The sequence below is a fragment of the Theropithecus gelada genome, chromosome 3, assembly GCF_003255815.1.
Source record: "Theropithecus gelada isolate Dixy chromosome 3, Tgel_1.0, whole genome shotgun sequence".
NCBI classification, from domain to species: domain Eukaryota; kingdom Metazoa; phylum Chordata; class Mammalia; order Primates; family Cercopithecidae; genus Theropithecus; species Theropithecus gelada.
Genome location: NC_037670.1, coordinates 41,607,823 through 41,631,937, shown reverse-complemented (window position 1 = coordinate 41,631,937; position 24,115 = coordinate 41,607,823). Strand labels below are relative to the sequence as shown.

The 24,115-nt window shown below is 33.3% G+C and overlaps 1 protein-coding gene across 6 annotated transcripts in view; it reads left to right on the top strand.

Moving 5' to 3' along the window:
- Nucleotides 1-24,115, top strand: part of NCAM2 (neural cell adhesion molecule 2) — a 563,771-nt gene that overhangs the window by 470,789 nt on the left and 68,867 nt on the right. For all 6 annotated transcript variants that reach the window (XM_025380697.1, XM_025380702.1, XM_025380699.1 and 3 more), the window contains 2 exons: nt 14,979-15,098; nt 17,007-17,128. In XM_025380697.1, the coding sequence (XP_025236482.1) occupies nt 14,979-15,098; nt 17,007-17,128 (242 nt within the window). The remainder of the gene's footprint in view (nt 1-14,978; nt 15,099-17,006; nt 17,129-24,115) is intronic.

Sequence of the window (24,115 nt, the reverse complement as noted above, 5' to 3'; positions counted from 1 at the left end):
GGGTACAGTGGCACAATCATAGCTCACTGAAGCCTCCAAAACCTGGGCTCAAGTGATCCTCCCACCTCTGCCTCCTGAGTAGCTGGGACTACACCTGGCTAATTTAAAATTTTTTTCTTAGAGAAGAGGTCTTGCTGTGTTGCTTGGGCTGGTCTCAGATTCCTGGCCTCAAGTGGTCCTCTTGCCTCAGCCTCCCAAATCACCAGGATTATAGGCATAAGCCACTGTGCCCTGCCTTAGCCTTTCTTTTCTGCCTTATCTCATATCTTTTCTCTACATAAATACTTGGCATTTTCATGCCTGTCCAGTTATTATGTCCCACATGCATTTTACTTTCTTACAATCATGCCTGAATTTGTGTTATTCTTCCTCCCCATCATATATACACACACACACACACACACACACACACACACACACACAGGAGATATATATATATATATATCCTGTCACCAAAGGGGATTCCCTTTTGTCTTTAATGTTAGATAACCCAGTAGAAGTTGCACATGTTACATGGTGGTTAAATGCTGCTTTTAATTTAAAAGGTGGGAGAAAGAAGTAGGGGTGTGTGTGTGTGTGTGTGTGTGTGTGTGTGTGTGTGTGTATCCTGCAAGGTCCAATATATTCCAAGCATCTATATGAGAATTCATGAGATGCATTTTTAGTGGAAATAGTTTTCTCTTCCTTTAGTACCCTGTAGTAACTATTGCTCATATAGGGATTTTGCCAGCTGCTCACTTGTTAGGCAGATGACATCAGTCACGCCTCTCTGTCTTGACTGCACATTGGAGGGTCTGTTTACGGTTCATGTGGCTCTTTGAGTCTTCCATATCATTTGAGATGAATGAATGGATTATATAATTACTAAGTTGGCTTACACTCAAATAAAATTAAATAGTTACTATTTTCAAACATCTATAAATTATCACCGTGTCCAGGTCAAATCAAATTAAACCATCTAAGTACACTGATTGTTTTATTCTTTCTTTGGAATTTGCAGAAAGAGAATCCACAAGCTTTTCTGGGAAGTAATGTTATGTAGTTAGCTGTTCTTCAATACTAATTCTTAATGAACATGAGTAAACCTTCATTCCACTTAACCAAGATTTTAAAAAAATTATATTGCAACATTTTCTTTTATTCTAAGTGCAGACATAAGTAGACATTTTAGTAAAACTGAAATAGTAGTTTCTCTTCCTCCAAAGCACAATCTTAATTGTTACTACTTCTTTCTCCCACCCTTTAAATTAAAAGCAGCATTTAACCACTGTGTAACATGTGCTACTTCTACTGGGTTATCTACCATTAAAGACAAAAGAGAGTCACCCTTGGTGACAGGACAAGCCTGTGCCATTCTGGTAACCTGGGCATGTCAATGGAAAATAAGATCGATTTCACATCACAGAGAAAATAATGTGCTTCATGAAGCTGTTTCAACTTGGAAACCTCACCAGACGTCTTCATCTCCACAGTTTATTGTGACACAGAAACACAAAGCAGAAAATGTAGGTTTAAGTTTCAAGGCCCATGATAGCGTTGTCTTTTCTCCCCATCTATTGGTTAGGCCACTCATACTACATTCTTTATCTTCAACTCTCTTTCTTGACAAATGATTCTCACTTAATTCTGCAAATATTTGTCCTGCCTACTCTATTTCGTGATGCTCAGATTCTGAATAGCTTTAAAGAATGCTCCTTTTCTTTCATTTTAGGATGTAGTTTATTAGTGACTTTATCTCTTACATTATGTCATTTTCAGGAAGTTACTTATCTCCTCTGATTTATAGATGTGAACTGAGCACACACACACACATATATATGTATGTACGTACACATATATAATATATATACACATATACATGCATAGTCTAACACAAATGACTTCCTACTTGGTCATCTTAATTGAAATGATATATGCCCATTCATTTAATTTAATAAAAATTGAAAAGCACCTACTATGCTTAGGGAGATTTTAGAATTTTGAATTGCTAGAGATTCCATACTGAAGAAAGTAATACATTGTTTGTCTTCATGGAATTTATATTCGGGGGTAGATATATTTATAGATGCATCGATAGATAAAAATATCAATTTATATACATTAATATATAATGTTTAATATATCCAAATTTCTAATTTTGAAACAGTTAATGATATAAAGTATGAAGAAAAATGAAGCAGAGCCAGTTGCTGTGTAAATGGTGGTGGGAGTGGGGACTAATTTTGTAAAGAGGAATCAGCAGGAGTCTGTGAGGAGGTGATGTTTAAGCATAGCCCCGAATGAAGTGAGGGCATGATCACATAAATATCTAGGGAAACCTAGCCTTGGCAGAGGTCAGTATGAAGGATGTCCTGCCTGGAATGACATGATCAGAGAGAGGAATTATATGAAGTAAGAATAGACAAATAGCCAAGCCAATGTCCCATGGGGTCTTACAGACTATGGAGAAGACTTTGCATTTTATTCTTAATGTTATGGAATGTTATTGAAAGTCTCATAAGTAATTCTAGAAAGGAGTATAAGAGAGGTCATTTTCAAGTACTGACATTATTAAAAGAGGTCATTTTGAGTAGGGAAGAACCTTTCTCAAATTCTCCTTTACCACATGAAGCAAAATTCTGGGATTATAAAAGTAAGTTACCTTCTGCCATATGTTTAGTAAAGATGAAGAATCCTTAGTGCATTGTATCACTCTATATACATTTTCCTTCTTTTTCTGGATTAAACAAATGATTTTGTGCTATTTTTGAAATTCTTATCTTTTTTTTTAAATTTATTTATTATTATTATACTTTAAGTTGTAGGGTACATGTGCATAACGTGCAGGTTTGTTACATATGTATACTTGTGCCATGTTGCTGTGCTGCACCCATCAACTCGTCATTTACATCAGGTATAATTCCCAATGCAATCCCTCCCCCCTACCCACTCCCCATGATAGGCCCCGGTGTGTGATGTTCCCCTTCCCGAGTCCAAGTGATCTCATTGTTCAGTTCCCACCTATGAGTGAGAACATGCGGTGTTTGGTTTTCTGTTCTTGTGATAGTTTGCTAAGAACGATGGTTTCCAGCTGCATCCATGTCCCTACAAAGGACACAAACTCATCTTTTTTTATGGCTGCATAGTATTCCATGGTGTATATGTGCCACATTTTCTTAATCCAATCTGTCACTGATGGACATTTGGGTTGATTCCAAATCTTTGCTATTGTGAATAGTGCCGCAATAAACATACGTGTGCATGTGTCTTTATAGCAGCATAATTTATAATCCTTTGGGTATATACCCAGTAATGGGATGGCTTGGTCATATGGTACATCTAGTTCTAGATCCTTGAGGAATTGCCATATTGTTTTCCATAATGGTTGAACTAGTTTACAATCCCACCAACAGTGTAAAAGTGTTCCTATTTCTCCACATCCTCTCCAGCACCTGTTGTTTCCTGACTTTTTAATGATTGCCATTCTAACTGGTGTGAGATGGTATCTCATTGTGGTTTTGATTTGCATTTCTCTGATGGCCAGTGATGATGAGCATTTTTTCATGTGTCTGTTGGCTGTATGAATGTCTTCTTTTGAGAAATGTCTGTTCATATCCTTTCCCCACTTTTGGATGGGGTTGTTTGTTTTTTTCTTGTAAATTTGTTTGAGTTCTTTGTAGGTTCTGGATATTAGCCCTTTGTCAGATGAGTAGATTGCAAAAATTTTCTCCCATTCTGTAGGTTGCCTGTTCACTCTGATGGTAGTTTCTTTTGCTGTGCAGAAGCTCTTTAGTTTAATGAGATCCCATTTGTCAATTTTGGCTTTTGCTGCTGTTGCTTTTGGTGTTTTAGACATGAAGTCTTTGCCCATGCTATGTGTCCTGAATGGTACTACCTAGGTTTTCCTCTAGGATTTTTATGGTATTAGGTCTAACATTTAAGTCTCTAATCCATCTTGAATTAATTTTCGTATAAGGAGTAAGGAAAGGATCCAGTTTCATCTTTCTACTTATGGCTAGCCAATTTTCCCAGCACCATTTATTAAATAGGGAATCCTTTCCCCATTTCTTGTTTCTCTCAGGTTTGTCAAAGATCAGATGGCTGTAGATGTGTGGTATTATTTCTGAGGACTCTGTTCTGTTCCATTGGTCTATATCTCTGTTTTGGTACCAGTACCATGCTGTTTTGGTTACTGTAGCCTTGTAGTATAGTTTGAAGTCAGGTAGCGTGATGCCTCCAGCTTTGTTCTTTTGACTTAGGATTGTCTTGGAGATGCAGGCTCTTTTTTGGTTCCTGCTCCAATTAAAAGACACAGACTGGCAAACTGGATAAAGAGTCAAGACCCATCAGTCTGCTGTATTCAGGAGACCCATCTCACACGCAGAGACATACATAGGCTCAAAATAAAGGGATGGAGGAAGATTTACCAAGCAAATGGAGAACAAAAAAAAGCGGGGGTTGCAATACTAGTCTCTGATAAAACAGACTTTAAACCATCAAAGATCAAAAGAGACACAGAAGGCCATTACATAATGGTAAAGGGATCAATTCAACAGGAAGAGCTAACTATCCTAAATATATATGCACCCAATACAGGAGCACCCAGATTCATAAAGCAAGTCCTTAGAGACTTACAAAGAGACTTAGACTCCCATACAATAATAATGGGAGACTTCAACACTCCACTGTCAACATTAGACAGATCAACGAGACAGAAAGTTAACAAGAATATCCAGGAATTGAACTCATCTCTGCAGCAAGCAGACCTAATAGACATCTATAGAACACTCCACCCCAAATCAACAGAATATACATTCTTCTCAGCACCACATCGTACTTACTCCAAAATTGACCAAGTAATTGGAAGTAAAGCACTCCTCAGCAAATGTACAAGAACAGAAATTATAACAAACTATCTCTCAGACCACAGTGCAATCAAACTAGAACTCAGGACTAAGAAACTCAATCAAAACTGCTCAACTACATGGAAACTGAACAACCTGCTCCTGAATGACTACTGGGTACATAACGAAATGAAGGCAGAAATAAAGATGTTCTTTGAAACCAATGAGAACAAAGATACAACATACCAGAATCTCTGGGACACATTTAAAGCAGTGTGTAGAGGGAAATTTATAGCACTAAATGCCCACAAGAGAAAGCAGGAAAGATCTAAAATTGACACTCTAACATCTCAATTAGAAGAACTAGAGAAGCAAGAGCAAACACATTCAAAATTCTTATCTTTACTAGATCTCAAAATATTAAAATTTAGTTTTCCCCTGTATTATTCTTGAATTAGTCCTTAGAATATAAGGTGATGTTTATAGTTAGGGTCTCTTTGTTTTTGTTTGTTTCTTTCTCTTGTTATGGTGTTTTTATTCTTAAAACACAGAGGTCTACAATGACAATAATTCGGCATCCTATGAATGTTCTTTTTGACTTTTTAAATAGTATGATGAAGGTATGTTATGATTTACTATGCCTAGGATTTCTAGTTACATATTGTGGAAATTAATTGATCTAACTTTGTAGAAATTTGACCACTTACCCTTTTCTAAATATATATAGATACACACAGAGAAATCATACTTTTCCTATACTAATTACAGAACTATAGAGCGATGTTAATTTTTTCATGCGTTAAACAACTAAAGCCTACAGTATGCCAAGGCACTGTTCAAGGAAGTGAGAATATAACAAAAAAATTCTTCTTTAGTTCATATTAAATTGTATGTATGGAATGTGTATGTTTGTGTATACCCACTGGAATTTTGTTTTATCCTGCCAACTGATCTAATTAGAAAAACTCAGTCAATATATTTGAATCCCACATTCCAGCAGCTATTTTCTCCATTTGCTTTTATTACTGTTTGTGGTGAGCTTGACATATAATTTTAAGGTGTTAACATCCCTAACTTATGTATGGGTACAGCTCATAAATATGAACCCATGTCATGCAACTCATATATGACTGTGTTCAAAATAATGTGTATTAGACTTTAAAACTATTTTAAATAACTTTCCTACATTTGTCGGTTTCAGCATTAATCTCATTAATACTAAACTTTGTGATCCTAGGTTAAAAAACATATTCAAGATAGCTTCAGAATGTTTGGTATACAAATAGGTCTGGCTAAATATAAGTGTTAGCTTTCTCAAGCATCTAAATGCTGGCAGGCTTTTAAAAAACCAGGGCTTTAAGGAGAAAACACCTGCTCTGTGGTTTTGTAGCAGATATGAAGTATTCAAATTTTTTAATAAATAGAAAAAGAAATATATAACAGAAACAGGTTGCACTTGTCTTTCTCATTAAGCAGGTGGTTAGTACCACTATTTGCATTTTCATAGCCTTAATATACGTTTTCCTTCTCTAGATACAAAGGGAAATTATCACAAATTTGCTTATGGATAGCAATTAGGACTACTAATTTATTCTTCTTTGCATTTTATTAAGCTTTACCAAATACAAATGAATTTCACAAGGGAAGATTATACGTGTTTTTACATCTACCATTATAAATTTGTATGCCAAATAAGATCACATGGTTTCTTCCCCAAATTCTAACATATTATTCCATTCAGAGTCCTTTTAAAAGGGAACCTATTGGAAAAAAAAAATTGTTTCATTTGTCCTGTTTGATGACTCAATACAGCAAGGATATCCCAAATCAAAAGTTATTGGAATAATATGATTTTATTATTTTTACATTTATACCTACAATTATTTGCATTCACTGAAACTTTAATTTAGAAATATTCATTTTTTGAGCTCTAAAATTCAAGGTTCAAGTGATTTCTTTTTCTTTTTAATTTAGGAGGAGATCCAATAGAATCATTCAAATAAGCATCTTTAGGGTCTGTGACATGCTCATAAGAAAATAAATTATTCATAGAAATGTTTATTCATAGAATTACTGTCCTCATAATTTAACTTCTCCAGAAAACATGTTTTAAAGTGCTGTATATCAAAATAACATGTAATCTTTCAAAATAGCATTAGAAAAATCTAATGCAATATTTTCCTAAAATATTTGAATTATTATTTAGGAATACAATATTGTCACAAATATTTAGTGATGTGAAAATCTTGGCAAATCACTCATATTAATTCATTTAAGACATTTGAATAAATAATTTGGAAATGAAAAATTTTCATTAAACAACAACGAAGGACAAAAAGAAACATAAATATTTCCAAATATCTTCAAAGATTAGTAGGTTTTTACGGCTGGAATTTCATTGAAAACTAACAAGCGATTTATGAGAGTCAATGGAGATATCTGGGTTAACTATAGAGAAGAATGACTTAGCAAAGACAAATTTTAAATATTATTATGAGTTTCTTCCAAATATATTAATATTATATTAAATATTATATTAAAACTTCTTTGAAAATAAGAGAAAAAATGTTTAAAAAAAAAAAAAAACCTCGCTAATGTTGCAATTCGTGCATCGATCTCAAATCTTGTTCACATTCTAACACGGCCTCTGGGCTTTCTGTGTGATTTGGTATGTATGTTCCATAGTAGAGAATATAAATGATACAGCAAGAACAGTTCATTCTTCAGTATCAGCAAATTTGACTGGAAATGTTGAATGGAATATATGAAATAAATGGATTAATTCAGCAATCCCATTTCTGAGTATATATTCTCAAGTGAAATGTGTACGTCTATGTTCTTTGTAGCATTAATCACAAGAGCCAAGATATGGAAACAACCTTAATGTCTATCTGTGAATGAATGGTTAAAGAAAATATGGTGTGTGTGTGTGTGTGTGTGTGTATATATGTATATGTGTATGTATATACACACACACACCATATTTATAATATATATTATATATACACACACATATTCCGATGTATGTGCATATGTATATAGAATATTGTTTATATATAGAATATATATAATATTGTTCATATGTTAGAATATACAACATTGTTATATATTATTTATATACATGTGTATACATTTATATACATTATTTATATATACACATATGTATATAGACATATTATTCAGCCTTTAAATAAGAATTACTACATGACCTCACTCATGTGGAATTTAAAAGAATTATACTCATAGAAGCAGTGAGTAAAATAGTGTTTGCCAGAAGTGAGAGATAAGGGAAATGAAGAAAAGTTGGTCAAGGGATACAAAATTTCAGTTATTCAAGATGAATGCATTCTAAAGATATAATGTACCACATTGTGACTATAATTAACAATGGCATATTAATGATACATATGGGTATGTGCTAAGTTAACAAGAAATGTAACTATAGTTAACAATACACATTGAAATGTACTAAGAGGCTACATATTAAGTGTACACATACAAACATATTAATAAACTGGTAAATATGAGAATTGATAGATATGTTTAATTAGCTTGAATTTGTGGTGATTATTTCAGAATGTATGCATATATCAAAATATCAAGTTAAACCCCTTAAATATATATAATTTTTATCAATAAATTATCTCCCAATAAAGCTGGGAGAAAAGCATATACAGTATTATCATTTTTCTTATTTATCATTTTTATTTTTCTTTGTATTTAATGTTTTATTGGGAGATAATATATTTTCCTTATAATTCATGTTTATGAGGATTTTCATTTACTACAAAGTGCTCTCTGTACTCTAGTTTTATATTAATAGGTCAATATAAAGCTATGGGTTATGCAAAGCTTTAGCTTAAAATAGAGTCATGTTCAAATCCAAACTCTGATGCTTAGTGGCTAGTTTATCTTTCTGAGTCTCCCTTTGCTGGTCTAGGAAATGGAGAATGTAACCAAACTCTGTTAGTTCCGGTATTAAATGACACAGGACAAGATAGGACTTGAATAATAGATTTTTCCCTAAAACAAATTTTAACTTGGACAAGTAAAATTTGTTTTCCATATTCAGCAACAGGAGTAGAGTGCATTTGTAATAAAGGGTAACTACTATAGATTTAACAAGTGCCCTCATTGGGTCAATTTCTTTAAAAGTGGTGTTTTGTTTTGTATAATTTTTTAAAATGTAAATTCAAGGACTAACTACTGAATTATTATTTTACATTTAAAACGTGTAGGTTAGATGAGGGCCGAGGACATTATTTATGGTATGTGATATGTGTCCTCACAAGATCCTTATAAGAAAAAGATTCTCATAGTATAATAGCCAAATACAACAATGAGGGCATGATCAATAACTGAGAAAAATTATATAGAGATGTTATTAGGAGGTTAAATAGCTAAAATGGAGGTTAGAGTTTCTGTCAGCACCAAAGAGAGAGGGGCATTTAATTACAAAACCTTAACTCATCCCAGTTCACCTGCTAAAAAAAAAAAATTAAAGTTTGTGGCAGAAAAAGAATTCAGCAATGTGAACATTTTGGGAAGTTAGCAATTTTGTGAGTGAAAAACAATTTTCTGGTTATCTGCCATCATCAAGATATTTTATGAATATTTTATAAAAACCTATGCATTTAGACTATAGAAAGAAATGTTTAGTAATTAGACATTTATGATATTTTACATACTCAATGGACCTTGAAAAAACATCAATTGAATTTTTCTTGAATAAATAATTGTACATATACTAAGAAGTATTATATTTGAAATGAAAATAGTATAAATTGTTTATGAAACGTATATTTTGTTCAATGAAACTGTTATGTTTTTAAATTAATGTTTTTATATAAGGGAAAGTTTTTCAATTTAAATAGGAAGCCATCTGATTTTAAGGGTAATATGTACTTTCTGTATAAAATCTCACAGCAGTTAAACTCCAATTGTTAAATTGTTTATTTTTATGTATAACTTATACTCATGATGGAAAATAACACAAGCAGTACAATAAATATATAATAAAAATGTGGATGTGCTGAACTGTGATCTTAAAATAATGCCATCAACATATTGTTTTGATAAACGTCCTAGACAAATGATGCATCATTATTAGATTAATTTTTCTTTCCACTGTTCATCAAAATATATATCCACATAAATTTTTTTACCAATAATCTATCCATAAAAGTTATTTATACCAAAATATATATGCATACATGTTATAGTATGATTCATAAAATATTTAAATTACTGTTAAAAAAAACTAAGATTATATTATTATTATGCAAGTAATGATAACTTCAAACACAACATAATTTGTGCAAAAATGCAAATGTAAATTTCAGAAGTAAATGAAAATATAATTGAACTGAGATGATTACATACCTAAGCTTCTTTAGGAAACTTAAAGACAATTTCATTAATAATGGAATTATCTCTGAAGTCATTTTTATATGTGCAGCTGGCGTCAAAGTATTAAAATGTTCTGCATGTGTATAGAAACAGTAAAAATTTACTTTTATTTTGCCAGTTGCTAACTCCTGCAGAAGTAAGTCAGATAATTCTCTCAAAAATAGACCTGCTTTGGCTTCTTTTAATTGTTTACGGAGCAAAAGCTGTCTTAATTGAGAAACTTGAGGGACTTCCCTGTGTTTTCAGACCGATCTGAGGAGATTAACACCAACTGTTATTTTGAATGATCAGTTCTACCCTTGCTAAGCTTTGTAATTTCTCATAGCTCTCTGAATTGTTGCACAGTACTTGACAATATGAACAGTTCCATTGGGGTTAGGTGACAAAGCACTTCTATATCTGGGGAGACTGTATTTGCTTACACTAAATAGGACAAAAACCCCGTGGAGAGAGCCAGGGTTTGAGAAAGGAAAGAGAACATGAATAAATTTAGTATTAGAATTTTCCTGAGTTTAATTAGTTACCGAATATGTATTTAGTTGATGTCATTGATGCAAGGGTTGTAAATATTCTATATCCTCTGCTTCTCTTGACAGCCAATGGGAAGGAATTGATAATACAGGATAGGAACTAAAAATTATTTTAAATTCCCTTTAATAAAGCCTGATTCTCTAATAAAAAGAGAATGAACTTTCAAATTCAAATTTTTCTCTGTACTGTGATCATTTCAAAACTGATAAAAAATGTAAAAGGATTTATATTTTTTCTGCCATTTTTTTAGTTAAACTTTTTAAAAATGTATCTTGACTTTTTTATCTTTTTTGCCTTTATAGACAGGTGATAACATGTTATTTTTCAAATTCAATTGTATATAAATGATGTAGAAATATTAAATTAGTGCAGGAAACCAGATTCTATGGAGAACTCATTTCTGTTGCCATGCCAAAGAAAAATTCGTGATTGTTTATAATTTTCAGAAGAACTGTGTTAAGATTTGTAAATCATGCTGTAAATATAGCTTTAAAGTACCTTAATTTATACATTTGTCCTTAAAAGCTTTTACTCGTTTGTAATCTAGATCTGCTTTCTCCTAATTCTGGAGTTTGAATTTCCAATAAATTATAAGGCAAGAGCCCATCCCACACTACAGTTTAAGGTTCTGTTGTTCTATTTGTGTATGCAGATTTAGGCAAAGAAAGTCTTACATTAACTTCATAATTTGAGGTACAACTCTATTATTGAGTACACAGCCTTTCATTTTCCAAGTGGTAGTTTGCTTTCAGTCCCTACCTTGGTGTTCAGAAACCCTATGTTTGGTAAAATGCTGGTAAATTACAGATGATTTGATGTATATATCCTCTCATTTAAGAAAGGCAAGTCAAATTACAGATCCAGGCTTTGCCTCCTCCAAATCTTTTCCCTCTCACTTTAATGTAGTCTCAATGTGTGGAGTTTTTCTATTTCACACAATAATCTTCATGTTCACACAGTGTTAATAAGCCTCATAATAAGGGTTATTATATCAAAATCTGCATTCAGAATTCAAAAACAAACTGACTTCATGTATATAAACTTTGTAAAACTTGCATCAATAGGTTTATTTTATGCCTCTTCCCTATACTTTTAAAGGTTATCTATAAAACCTCTCTTTGGCCAGTTTCGGTTTGCATGTTTTAGCCCAGGACTGTAATAACAGTTTAGCCATCAGTGTGACCTCTTTGCTCCTTTCCTCTGCCAAGTGATGTGAAACTCAGTCAGTACATGGGTAAGCCTTGACTCTGAGAACAGAAACATGTGAGGAAACGGGGAAATTCCATTCTGAGTTGATACAATGTAACTAAGGAAATACTTACCTTGGCAGAGGTAGCGGGGCACACAGAGCTCCTCATAGCACCTGTGAAATGTTAAAGGAAGGGGAATGCTGACAATGCAAGCCAGAAAGAGCTTTTGCCCGAAATACTCAGATAATTCAAGTGTGATCTGCACTTGATTTTTTGTTGCTGGGGTATGTGGGGTGAGAATGGTCTTTATTGTTTAACCTAAGTAATAACCTCAACTTTTCTCACATTAGATTTGCCCTGGTACTTTGGTAGCTCTGTTGTTACCAATTTTTAACCCACAAAGATGAAGAAATCATATCTAGAATAATGATCTCTATGCTTATGATTTATGTAGTATTTTATTTGCAATTGAGAGTGTATGTTTGACATTCTTTTGCTTCTCCTTTTGCCTTGTGTTAAGAAATATGATTGAATATAAGCATTACCAGATGCCAACACCGACGCAGCCAAGTCACAAACTACCGAATGCTCTTAAAACAGTGTTGCAGCAGCACTAGGATATCACAGAAATATGGAAAGGCATATCATATATCAAAGTTGGCTGTTTTATAAAAGGGCATTTATTCTTCAAGACTTATTCCAAAACGTGTTAGGCCTTTGGACAGTCAATGTGATGTTATGGCACAGTCTGTGTTCTTTTGCGCTCTTTACCCTAATGAAGCATGACTGGATAGCACGGGGACATACGAGCCTAGTTCACCTTTGCTTTTGTTTTTAAAAACATGTATTATCTGATTAAATTAATAAAATATTGTGATTTTTAAACTCTTGTTAAAGGAGTTCAACACCAGCCTGAGCAACATAGTGAGACCCCATCTCTATTAAAAACAAGTAAAATGCTAAATAAATGCCTTGATTGTAAATATTGAGGAAAAGAATGGAACAAAAGGAAGTATCAAAACAAATTCATGTTATGCTGACTTTCAGCAGAGGCTTTTCATCTTAAAGACAGTAAAATTCCAGTTTATTAGCATTTTAGCAACCTTTGTTAAATTTCCTCTTCTCATTCCATAATCTATATAAACTGCTCTATCTATGCACTCAGCTTCTCTTCAGTGTAACTATACACTTTTCTGGGGCTTAAATTATATACTCATTAACTACCAACTATCAAGTGGGTTTGGGTTTCCTGAAAAGCTTGCAGGTCATTACCCTGTGAGAAATCATTGCATTCAAGCCTTGGCTTCCCCACTTATCCTTGCAGCTTCTAATCGGTTGGATATCTATGCCGATCGATCTATTCCCAATTGGCCTCCCCTAAATCTGAAATAATGTATTATAATCTGAGGCTTCAACAAGGTGGTACACTCCAAAAAGCAAGTTCGGTTTCTTATAAGGTTAAGAAATACAAAACTAAATTTTGCCAAATGGAAATTTATTTTTTTGTTGATTTTGGAACATCTGTACAGGATTAAGTAATGTCTGATTGATATGTGTGTTGTAGCCATTAATATTTATCTGGTATTAAGTAATTTTTATATATTTTTTTACTTTTAATTTTGGACACAGTGCATTCAACAAGGCATTATTTTCTTTTCTAGAATGTGATAAGTAATTCAATATAGATTAGATGATTGCAATACAAAATGCTAGGCCAGACATAGTGGCCCACTCCTGAAATCCCAGACTTTGGGAGGCTGAGGTGGGCAGTTTGCTTGAGCCTAGGAGTTCAACACCAGCCTGAGTAACACAGTGAGACCTCATCTCTATAGAAAACAAACAAAATGCTAAATAAATACCGTGATTAGAAATATTGAGGAAAGCAATAGAACAAAAGGAAGTATCACAACAAATTCATTAAGTATCCTCATATAATACAAAGAATATGTTATCTAGTAAATTATAATATAATTATTGGAAATAACATATTAATCAATTATATTACAATATCATTGCATGTATATCGTTTCTGGTCATGGTTTATGTAAAACTATAGTTCTGCAAAGATGATCCTAATTACCTATGATGTAATCTTTTATATCTCCTAATATTAATTGATTATGTGGCTTGGAGTTACTGTGAAAACCAAACATACCTTCCTTTTGATTTTCATCGAGACATTGCTATATCCCCTCGCTAAGTTTCCGCTTTCTTTAGCAAAAGCAGTTAAAGAAAGTGGCAACAATAAAATTCTGGTAGCTCCATCAGGTGAATTTATGAAGATGTAATATTTTGAAATCGGTAATTGCATCCAAAATTATCAAGGGTCAAATAACAAGGGTTGACATGACCCAGATATTTCCAGTAACCTTTATTTCCCTATGCCTTTTCATATTCTTCTTCGTTAGTGTCTTATTGAATCCAGGTCTGGTAGAGTTGTAAATGAGAAGAAACTCAGAGTGAAAATACAAGTTATGAGTATGCTTCAAGCTAGAATTAAAACAATTTGATTTAACTTGAAATTGTAGAATAAACTATTTTTGCTGTAGTTTCAACTTTGTCACACTTGTTTGACATGACTAAATCACCTCACATTGGAAGCCAATCTACACATTAAATGCCATGATTCTATTAAATACTATAGAAATAATCTGCAGAGTACTTCTACCTGAGACACATACAGAATGTACGTATTTTAACATCATTAACATCATTCTTGATTTTTGAATATTAAAAAGATTTAACTTTCTACTTTGTGAATGTATCACAAATGAAATGGGTAATTTTCTTTGAAAGTGCATGAGTTGGAAAGCTAAAATAGAGGTGAAAAAGAGAACTATTCACAAATCATTTTCCTCTTATATGACTTATCTATTTTTTAGGTATTTCATGGAAAGATTTCAGTGAAATTATTCACTCAGAATTGTAATAGTTTGATTCATTTTTCTTATTAAAATTTGTCAAATTATATATATATATATATATATTTTTTTTTTTTTTCTTCCTCTTCTTCTTCTTCTTCTAGCAATGGTTGTTTTGAGCAACCTGGAACCAAATACAACTTATGAAATCAGGGTTGCAGCTGTAAATGGAAAGGGACAAGGAGACTACAGTAAAATAGAAATCTTCCAAACGTTACCAGTCCGTAAGTAATCATCTCTATCTTTTATTCTCTTTTGTCATTTTCTCTACTTGCAAATGTAATAGATTTTAAAATGTGGGGAGATGTTTCAACACTTTTGGGACATGAATTGTGTCTTTGGTGAAGTGGTTTTTGAAGACAGTGACATCTCAGATTTATTAATATAAAAATAACTTTGCTTTAGAGCGAGGCAAAAAAAAGAGTGCACTAGAATGCACCCAGTAAAAATTGTTCCCGGGAAATTGTCCTCATTGCAAAAGTGATTAATTGGATTGTAGTCTTTGACTATATTCTGGGAGAGAGAAAAAAAAACGTCTACGTAACATGTTCAATATTTTGTTCTTTTGTGGAGGCCTGACTATTGACCTTGTTCCACAAATTATATGGGCTTTAAGTGTCAAAAAAGGAATCATTATGTTAATTCATTACAACAGTGACTGCAGGAGAAGACTTGTTCTGGTAACTATCATGTTTTGAGGAATTGTAAGTTAATTGAGTTTACATAAAGTGAAGATTAAATTTTAAAAGACTTAACATTTCCTTTATGTTAAATAAATTACTTTAAATGTTAGAAAACATAATAAATACGACCGAACCACTGTTATAAAAATCTATGCATAACACTGCCTGACATATATATATATATGTGTGTGTGTGTGTGTGTATGTGTATATATACATGTATATACACACACACATATAAAGACAGTCAAAATGGCCGCAATATATTATCTTACAGAGTGTCTCTCTGTGGTAATCATAAAATCTGTCTGGTAAGTTTCTTTTCTCCATGCCCAATGCTAGTGGTTAAGATAACCTGCCCGATAGGGTGGCTTACACCTGTAATCCCAGCATTTTGGAAGGCTGAGGCAGGCAGATCACTTGAACCAAGAAGCTCAAGACCAGCCTGGGCAACACAGTAAAACCCTGTCTCTACAAAAAATAATTAAAAAAAAAAAAAATCAGCTGGGTGTGGTGGTATACACTTGTAGTCCCAGCTACTTGGGAGGCTGAGGTGAGAGGTGAGAAGATCACCCGAGTCTGGGGAGGTCAAGGCTCAAATGAGCCGTGATCACACTATGGAACTCCAGCCTGGGTGACAGAGTGAGACCCTGCCTCAGAAAAAGAATAAAGAAAATAAGAAAAGAAAAAAGAAATGACAATATCCTGCTGAGAAGAAATAACAGGTCATTCTGGTTTAGAGATATGAAATCCTTTTCGGTCCATGGTCTTTGTTTTTCTTGGCCCTTCACATAGAAAATTATTGCACTTTGGTAGATCCCTGTTCTATTCAAAACAATATAAGCATCATTGTTATACGGCTATCTCTATGTTGAAGAATAATATCAAATGAAACTAGAAGAAAATGAAATATTGAAACACAGGTCTGTAAAATTGGATACTGCAAATTTTATTCAAATTTGCACCCAGGAAGGAAAATGCTTATTAAAGCAGATTAACTAATTGCAAGTCAGTGTCTTTCCTGGTAGGTATATATTCCATACAGATTGATGTGTTAATGTATTCTTATTAATAAATGCTTACAAAACACTTATAAACTACATTTACATTAAGAAAATAAACATGATTTAATACTATTAATAATAAGAGAAATAAAGTTTTACATTTGTGCAATGCTGTACTTTTCTCAGAGTATTTGCATATCAGTGAAAATAATATATTTGGTCCTGAGGCCACAGTTTTGGCATGACACTTCTAGATTTATAATGTTGCTCCTTCTTGGATGGGGAAAATGAGGATCAGAAATTATAACACAAAAGGGCAATATCAAATGATAAATCCAGGATAACACCATATATTTTGATTACATTACTGTTCTTTTTATTAAAATATAGTTTCTCTAGGTATCTGAAATGTGTGCAAATGAAGAAATGTTGTATTGCATATCTAGGTGAACCAAGTCCTCCATCCATACATGGACAGCCAAGCAGTGGAAAGAGCTTTAAACTCAGCATCACCAAACAGGACGATGGAGGGGCCCCTATTTTGGAATACATTGTGAAATATAGAAGTGTAAGTACCTTGTTTATTATCATATCATACTAGGTATTTTTCAAATTAAATTGAGTTGCACTGAATTTATAAACATATCAGGAGAGAATGTGTATTTAGTAATTGTGATAATAAGAGCTAATCTTCCTTCCATTCCTGATAGTCATCATTGTGATTTTTTAAAATTGTATTGTAAAATCTAAGCATGGATCGTCAAAATATTCTCATGGTTTTCATCTTGTGATTTTTAGGTGTGAAATGGGACTAGTAAACTTTTCAGAAATGAGATATTATTTCCCCTGTTTTGCTGAGAAGCTTCTCATTTTATCTGATATTAGTAACTTCAGGCTAAGCCCGTCAGTCATATGTTAGGTAGTATTATTAGAAAAATCACACCTCAAAATAAATTAATCAAATAATTTGACTTATTTAGACATAACGTTTAACAAAGAATGGCCACGGTGAACTTGAGGAAGAGGGAATCGTTTTCTTCAAGTTTAATTAGCGCTATCTAGTAAGGAAGTTTGGAGAGCTAAAAACTGCACACAGATTTTTGATAGCGGTTGGAGGGCAACAATATTCACTAGTTGCAGAGTCATAGAGTGGCACTATGGGCACTGCCTTTTTGCCTTCAGTAAAGATGATTTCAAAGGCCACTGAAAATAATTTCTTCAAAATTTTTTTCCATACGTACCTTGGAGTATTGGCGTCTACTGTAAAATATGTTAAAAATGAAACATGATTTTAAGTTAAATTTTCTAAGATTCATACAACATGCATTTTATGCTTATGTTGACTGAATCCATATTAGTGCTTTCCAAATTAATTATACTTTACCAGATTGTGTTTAAAATAATTGCTCCATAGTAGTGTGTGGGTTAATTTTCAATATTTTCTCGCAAATCCCCAATTTTCTAAATTATAATGTTGCTGCTTCTAAATTCAAACATCTACATTCTGAGGGGTAATAAAAAATAAAATTGGATTTTGAATGGCATATTTTAATAATTAATTTTAGATATCAAATCATTTTTTAAAATTTTAAAAATTAATACTCCTTTCAGAGGACAAATGTTTGTCCCAGCTTTCATACTCAAGTGAGTTCTCTTGGCCATTCTCATTTGCACATTTGTAAACTCGGTAGAAGGAAGCTCATTTTTTTCTAGGGACATAGGCTTGGCCAGAATTCATGAATTGGACTGGTAGAACAGGCTTTCCGTGCAGATTGTTGCTCACCATTCTAGGATGAAAACATTTATTGTACAAAATACTGGGGATAGTAACAGTTTGTAAGGAATTCTAATAAATCCCACAGTGGAATCTGAAATGCAATGACTAGTTGTGAAACAACGTGTTGTATATTTTTAATTGTACCGTATTGTTAGTAGTGGCCCCAGTCATTGATGTAAACAAAAATATTTCTTGAGTAGCACTACATCTATTTAGAGCAAAGTAGAGTCACAAAATGGAAATAATGACATTTTAGACAGCCATATATTTATGTATACATATACATAGTTTAAAACGTAAATTACTATTTTAAAAATCTGACTTCAAATTCATATTGATTTCTTTAAATGTGGACTAGAATTAATATTTTTGAGAAGTTATGTGTGAAACACAGATGGATAGAAATAAGTAAGATTTTAAGCACAATAAGATTAGTAAGATTGAAGGGACTCAAGTTCAAATAATGGTACTCAATAAATTTTACCTTTGCATATAGTTGGTAAGTTATAGTTCATATGGCTTAGTCATAAAGTTTAAACAGGAACAAATTTTGTATCCAGTAAACTTACACCTTCCGTTTTCTGTCCTTTCTCTTTCTCCTCCCAACCTAATGGTAAATGTGCCTGGTTGGTTCCCATTTACCCAATGTCTGCACTTACCACTCCGATAAAAGTATGTCCTTTTCCCTCCTCTCGTTTCTAATTTCCAACCCTTTCTAACTCCAGAAGTACTAGAGGATCTGTTTTTCATAACACATTGGAAATGATTGATTGTATTAGTTCATACATAACTATAATTGTCTGATCAATTACTAAGTTATCCATCTTAGAGCTACTTTCATTTTAACAGGGGACATTGTTTTAATAGTAGAAATTTTGGCACCTATGGCAAATTTTGTAAAAGGAGTGGTTCCATATCCTTTGTATTACAAGATAGGCATTGTTCACTCTTGGATATTTTGTATTTTGTAATTAATCAAATATAAAGTGATACTTTTTCACATTTTTTCAAGGACAACATTGAAAAATTTGAGTGGCTTGTATTCAAATAAAATGAGAAGCTTGTCAGCAAAACAGGAAAACTAGAGAATTTGAGTGACTTGGTGGGGAGAGGGAACAGACATCAGAATGTAATTCATAATGGTCTAAACATGGATGGCAGCAGTACTGGACAAGAGGCAACCCCTCTACCACTGTCTCATCTCAGATCAACTGCCCAGCTCCTAAGGCTTCAGATAGAGCCATCCTGGCACAGTTCCTCTTGACCATATCACTTGATAGTATGCTTTCTAGTTTCATCCATTAAAATAGTCTATATATCCCTATTTTGTCATCGTCTCTTCTCTTCTCCACCTCCTCCATCCTGTCAACATCGTGCTCTGAGGATCCAATTGCAGATACCATGATTGAATAAAAAGTGAAATAACTACTTCGAAAAAGTTCTTGATCATCTGTTCTTTTCATATGATATCTATTAGGTTCTCAAACTATTTGAACTCTACAGTGTAGTAAAGTGCAACTGAATAACTTGAAAAATGGTTTAGACATATTCAATATATTTTTAATAAAAAATGAAGAAAAAAGTACATAGAGGAATCTGGAAAATAAGGAATATCTCTAAGATTTTCACTTCTTGATTTCTTCTTTGGCCATCTCTTTCAACTCCACTGTGCACAGGGCTATATTCTGAGAACAATGTACTTCTGACAATATATTCCTTATATGACTTGATTTCTAGCAAACACTGAATCTAAGCCTTTAATTTGGGTTTCACTGGGAAAGGACAAGAACAGCTATATCCTACTATAGAAAGTGTAAAACTTCCCATAGATTATGAACCAGGAAGCACCATTATTCTGTCAACCTGTAATACAGCACATGGCTTTGTTCACTCACCCATTACGAAGACAGAATTTATTAGAACAGAACTAGAGTAATAAAAGCAGAATTAGATATCTCTGTGGACTCTTCATGAAAATTAATGTCTCTAACAATACATCAGTAAGTTTAAACCATGTGTTTGGAAAATAAAGACAAACATATTAATCTCATGAAATGTTTGGAAAAAAATCATGAAGTTATTTTTAAGTCTACTTTGTACTTATAGTGTCAATCTAACTTCATATAATTTAGTAAGTAGATTTTTACATGCTTCCATGAGTTTTTCGCCATTTTATTTCTAATTTGATGATAGCTATAGGATCATAATTATCACTTAATGTTGGCATATTAAATACGTTTCCTTAGCTAAAATAACTGGTAACTTAAAATCAGTTGTGAGGAAGTCCTATAGGGACTAGCATTTGTAAGTCCTAATTGAACTTCTTAAGTAATTTGGAGTCCAGGAGGTTGTACACTATCTCAATGGCCATAGGATAAGAAAGGCCATTTTGAAAAGGTCATTAAAATAATAAATAAGTAAAATGAAGCTTTGGTTCTTAAGAAAACATATTTTCCAGTTAATAATGTTTATGTATGTACATGGAAATGTATTTAAAGCCATTATAGTTTAAGTTTTGAAGTATCTTTAAACAATAAATACTTATGGACATTAAAGAGTATCAAGCTTTTTAGTAGTTTTTCTTTGCTGTGAGTTAAGAGAATGAGTTTTGTTTTTCCTTGTATGTATATGTTATCTGAATGAACAAATACAGCAAATAAATCAATCAATAAATTAGCTCATTATGTAATTATAACTATATTATAAATAGTATTATAAATCAAATAATATGGGAAATAAGAAACACAAGAAAAAATGCATTGCCAATGTTTATAGATATGAGAACACAGAAAGTAATGAATAGGAAAAATTAGATTTATTTTGCCTTAAGTACTATGTGGGTGGTGGAGACTGGGAACAGATTATGTGGGGCCTAATTTAAAAAAAATTTACCAAGCATCAGCACATGGAACAAAGGCAAGTAGAATTAGAATTGTTATGATCATGGAAAAAAGAGATTTAAATTTAGAACTCTGCTAAAATTTTCAAACCTTTAAATCTCCCAAAAGTGTGTGTGTGGTATATATATATACACACACACACCACATATATATACACCGTACATACACACATGCATATATATATAATTTTGTATACAATTTGATGTTTTAAACTGAAGATTAATATCCTTATCAAAGGACAACTTTTTGTCCCAGGTTCCATGCTAACAATGATGAGTACCTGTTTGTTTCTTTTGGATATTCTGATGTGGAGATTTTTGTGCCTCTACCCAGGACAGCTCTGAAGGACTCACTGGTCTCGCGATGAATCTGACAGTGCCACGCTATTCAAGCCAGGTCCCTTGGCCCTTCTCGTTTGCCCATTTGTACTCTTCTTGAATTCTGTAAACGGTCTCTCTCTCTGTGTGTATGTGTGTATATATGTATATGTACACATATACACATATGTGTATATGTATATATATATTAATATATGCTTGTTTGTCTATATATGCAATTATATATATAAGGTATATGTGTAGATATATATTTTTTATATATATAAAATCCAGATTGATCAATCACCTCTCTGACATTCAGAGTAGCAAATGGAGTTTTAAATGCTATCTGGGCCTTCTGTGAGGTCATGTAAGTATGAATACCTGAACCATGCTACCAGGGAATCCAGGAACCGGGACCTGCTTTATATACATACAAAATCTTAAATCATATGACATGGGAGTCAGAGGAATCTATGCTTCATCTCGCTTATATGAGCTCACCTTCTCTATTGTCCTCTCATTTTAAAATTATTCAGTTTATATTTAAAATGATGTTGGTGATACACTTCATGAGACTTCAAAAGGAGTCAGTAAACTGTTTCTTGTTGTGAATAAAAGCATCAAGGAGCCCCTGAAAATAAGAAAATAGAGACCCTTACACCTTGCCTCTAATCTCCTCCCTGTACAGATGATAGCCAATATTTTCCTAGATGCTGATAGTATGACTTCAGAATCACTATTAAGAAGTGCCCTGAATTGCCATGTGGCCCGCTATTTTCTGACAAAAAAAAAGAAGAATTGCTTAAGAGAAGCTATACCAAAGCCAAATGACCATTTTTTTTTTGTTTTTTTTTTTTTTTTTTGAGACGGAGTCTCGCTCTGTCGCCCAGGCTGGAGTGCAGTGGCCAGATCTCAGCTCACTACAAGCTCCGCCTCCCGGGTTCACGCCATTCTCCTGCCTCAGCCTCCCGAGTAGCTGGGACTACAGGCGCCCGCCACCTCGCCCGGCTAGTTTTTTTTTTTTTTTTTTTTTATTTTTTTGTAGAGACGGGGTTTCACCGTGTTAGCCAGGATGGTCTCGATCTCCTGACCTCGTGATCCGCCCGTCTCGGCCTCCCAAAGTGCTGGGATTACAGGCTTGAGCCACCGCGCCCGGCCAAATGACCATTTTTTTTCAGTAGCTGCCCTTCAACATTTAATTGGCTTATTAATAATGGCCGTATTCAGCAAATCATCTCATTAAGTTACCTAGGGGAACGTTTTGCAACTAGATTATCTTAAATTGTTCCCTAGGCATTTAAACTTTGTAAATTAGACAGTCTACAGATATGCATAGTTGAGATTTTGATGCCAGGGGAGTATTTGGTAACACCCACTTTAATTTTTTTCCTATTCCCTAGGAATAGCAATTAGGGGATTAAAATGCCTTCTTGCCTAATGTTGAAAGGAAAATGAAACTGATTTATATTGGGAACATGTTAGAGCTCCCTTTGGTTTCTTATACTATCAGCCCAAATACTTAGAATGATGGAGGGCCCTTTAATTTATCATCTTACGGGCTTCAACAATTAAGAGCTAAATGATTGTTAATTTACAAGAGACTGTCTTGTGTTTGTACAGAAGTTTCACCTTAAATGCCTAATTTCCAAAAATGATATTTTTGAAGTATTACCTGAAGGACATGACATCTATCTATTCCTCTAAAGAATACATTTTTTTTTTTTTTTGGCGTGGAGTAATTCATATCTCAGTTTTTGGCTTATTTTCTGGCTCTTTCACCCACATCTTCACTCAGATACAAAGCAAAACTGAATTCCAAGTATTTCCACGAAAATACTTACTCACATCAACCACTTCATCGTTACATAGAAAGTACTGAATAACTGAGGTAATGCCAGGGCCACAGGGACATGCAGCTGTCTGCTGCCTCATGGATCCCTTGTCTTCATACCACCCTTCCGTGTCCTTGCCATACACCCCTTCCTTGCCATATATGTGTGTGTATATACACAATTTATAACTTATAAAAATACATGCTATAGGTATATATGTGCATAATCATACTGAATATGCTATAGGTAGCATATACAATTATATGTTATGTTTGTGTGTGTGTATATACATATACACATACATCTAATGTATCATCTCAAATTACTTTTGGGTTAACTTTTTAGGCTTTTTTGTTATATATGAGTATATATAACACATATATAATACATTATAATGCATATATAATGCACATATAGATACAAATTTTTAAAACTTTATTTGAAACAACTACAGTGTTTGCTTATACATCTCTCAGTGATTATGCATCTAAGGCTTAAAATCGTTGTGTTTCTTTTTGGATTTAAAGCTGTGTAAAAAACTGACACCTTCTTATCATTAACTCAGGATAAATGAAAAGAAAAATGGCGCTAGCATGTATTATTTCCAGTAAGGGTGATATCACCTCCCCACCGGTGACCTGCCTAGCCCTTGACTTTATTAGGTATTATGTGCCTCCATTGCACCTTCTCATTTTTCAAAGGCCTCATGTCTTTCTTCTGGGCTGG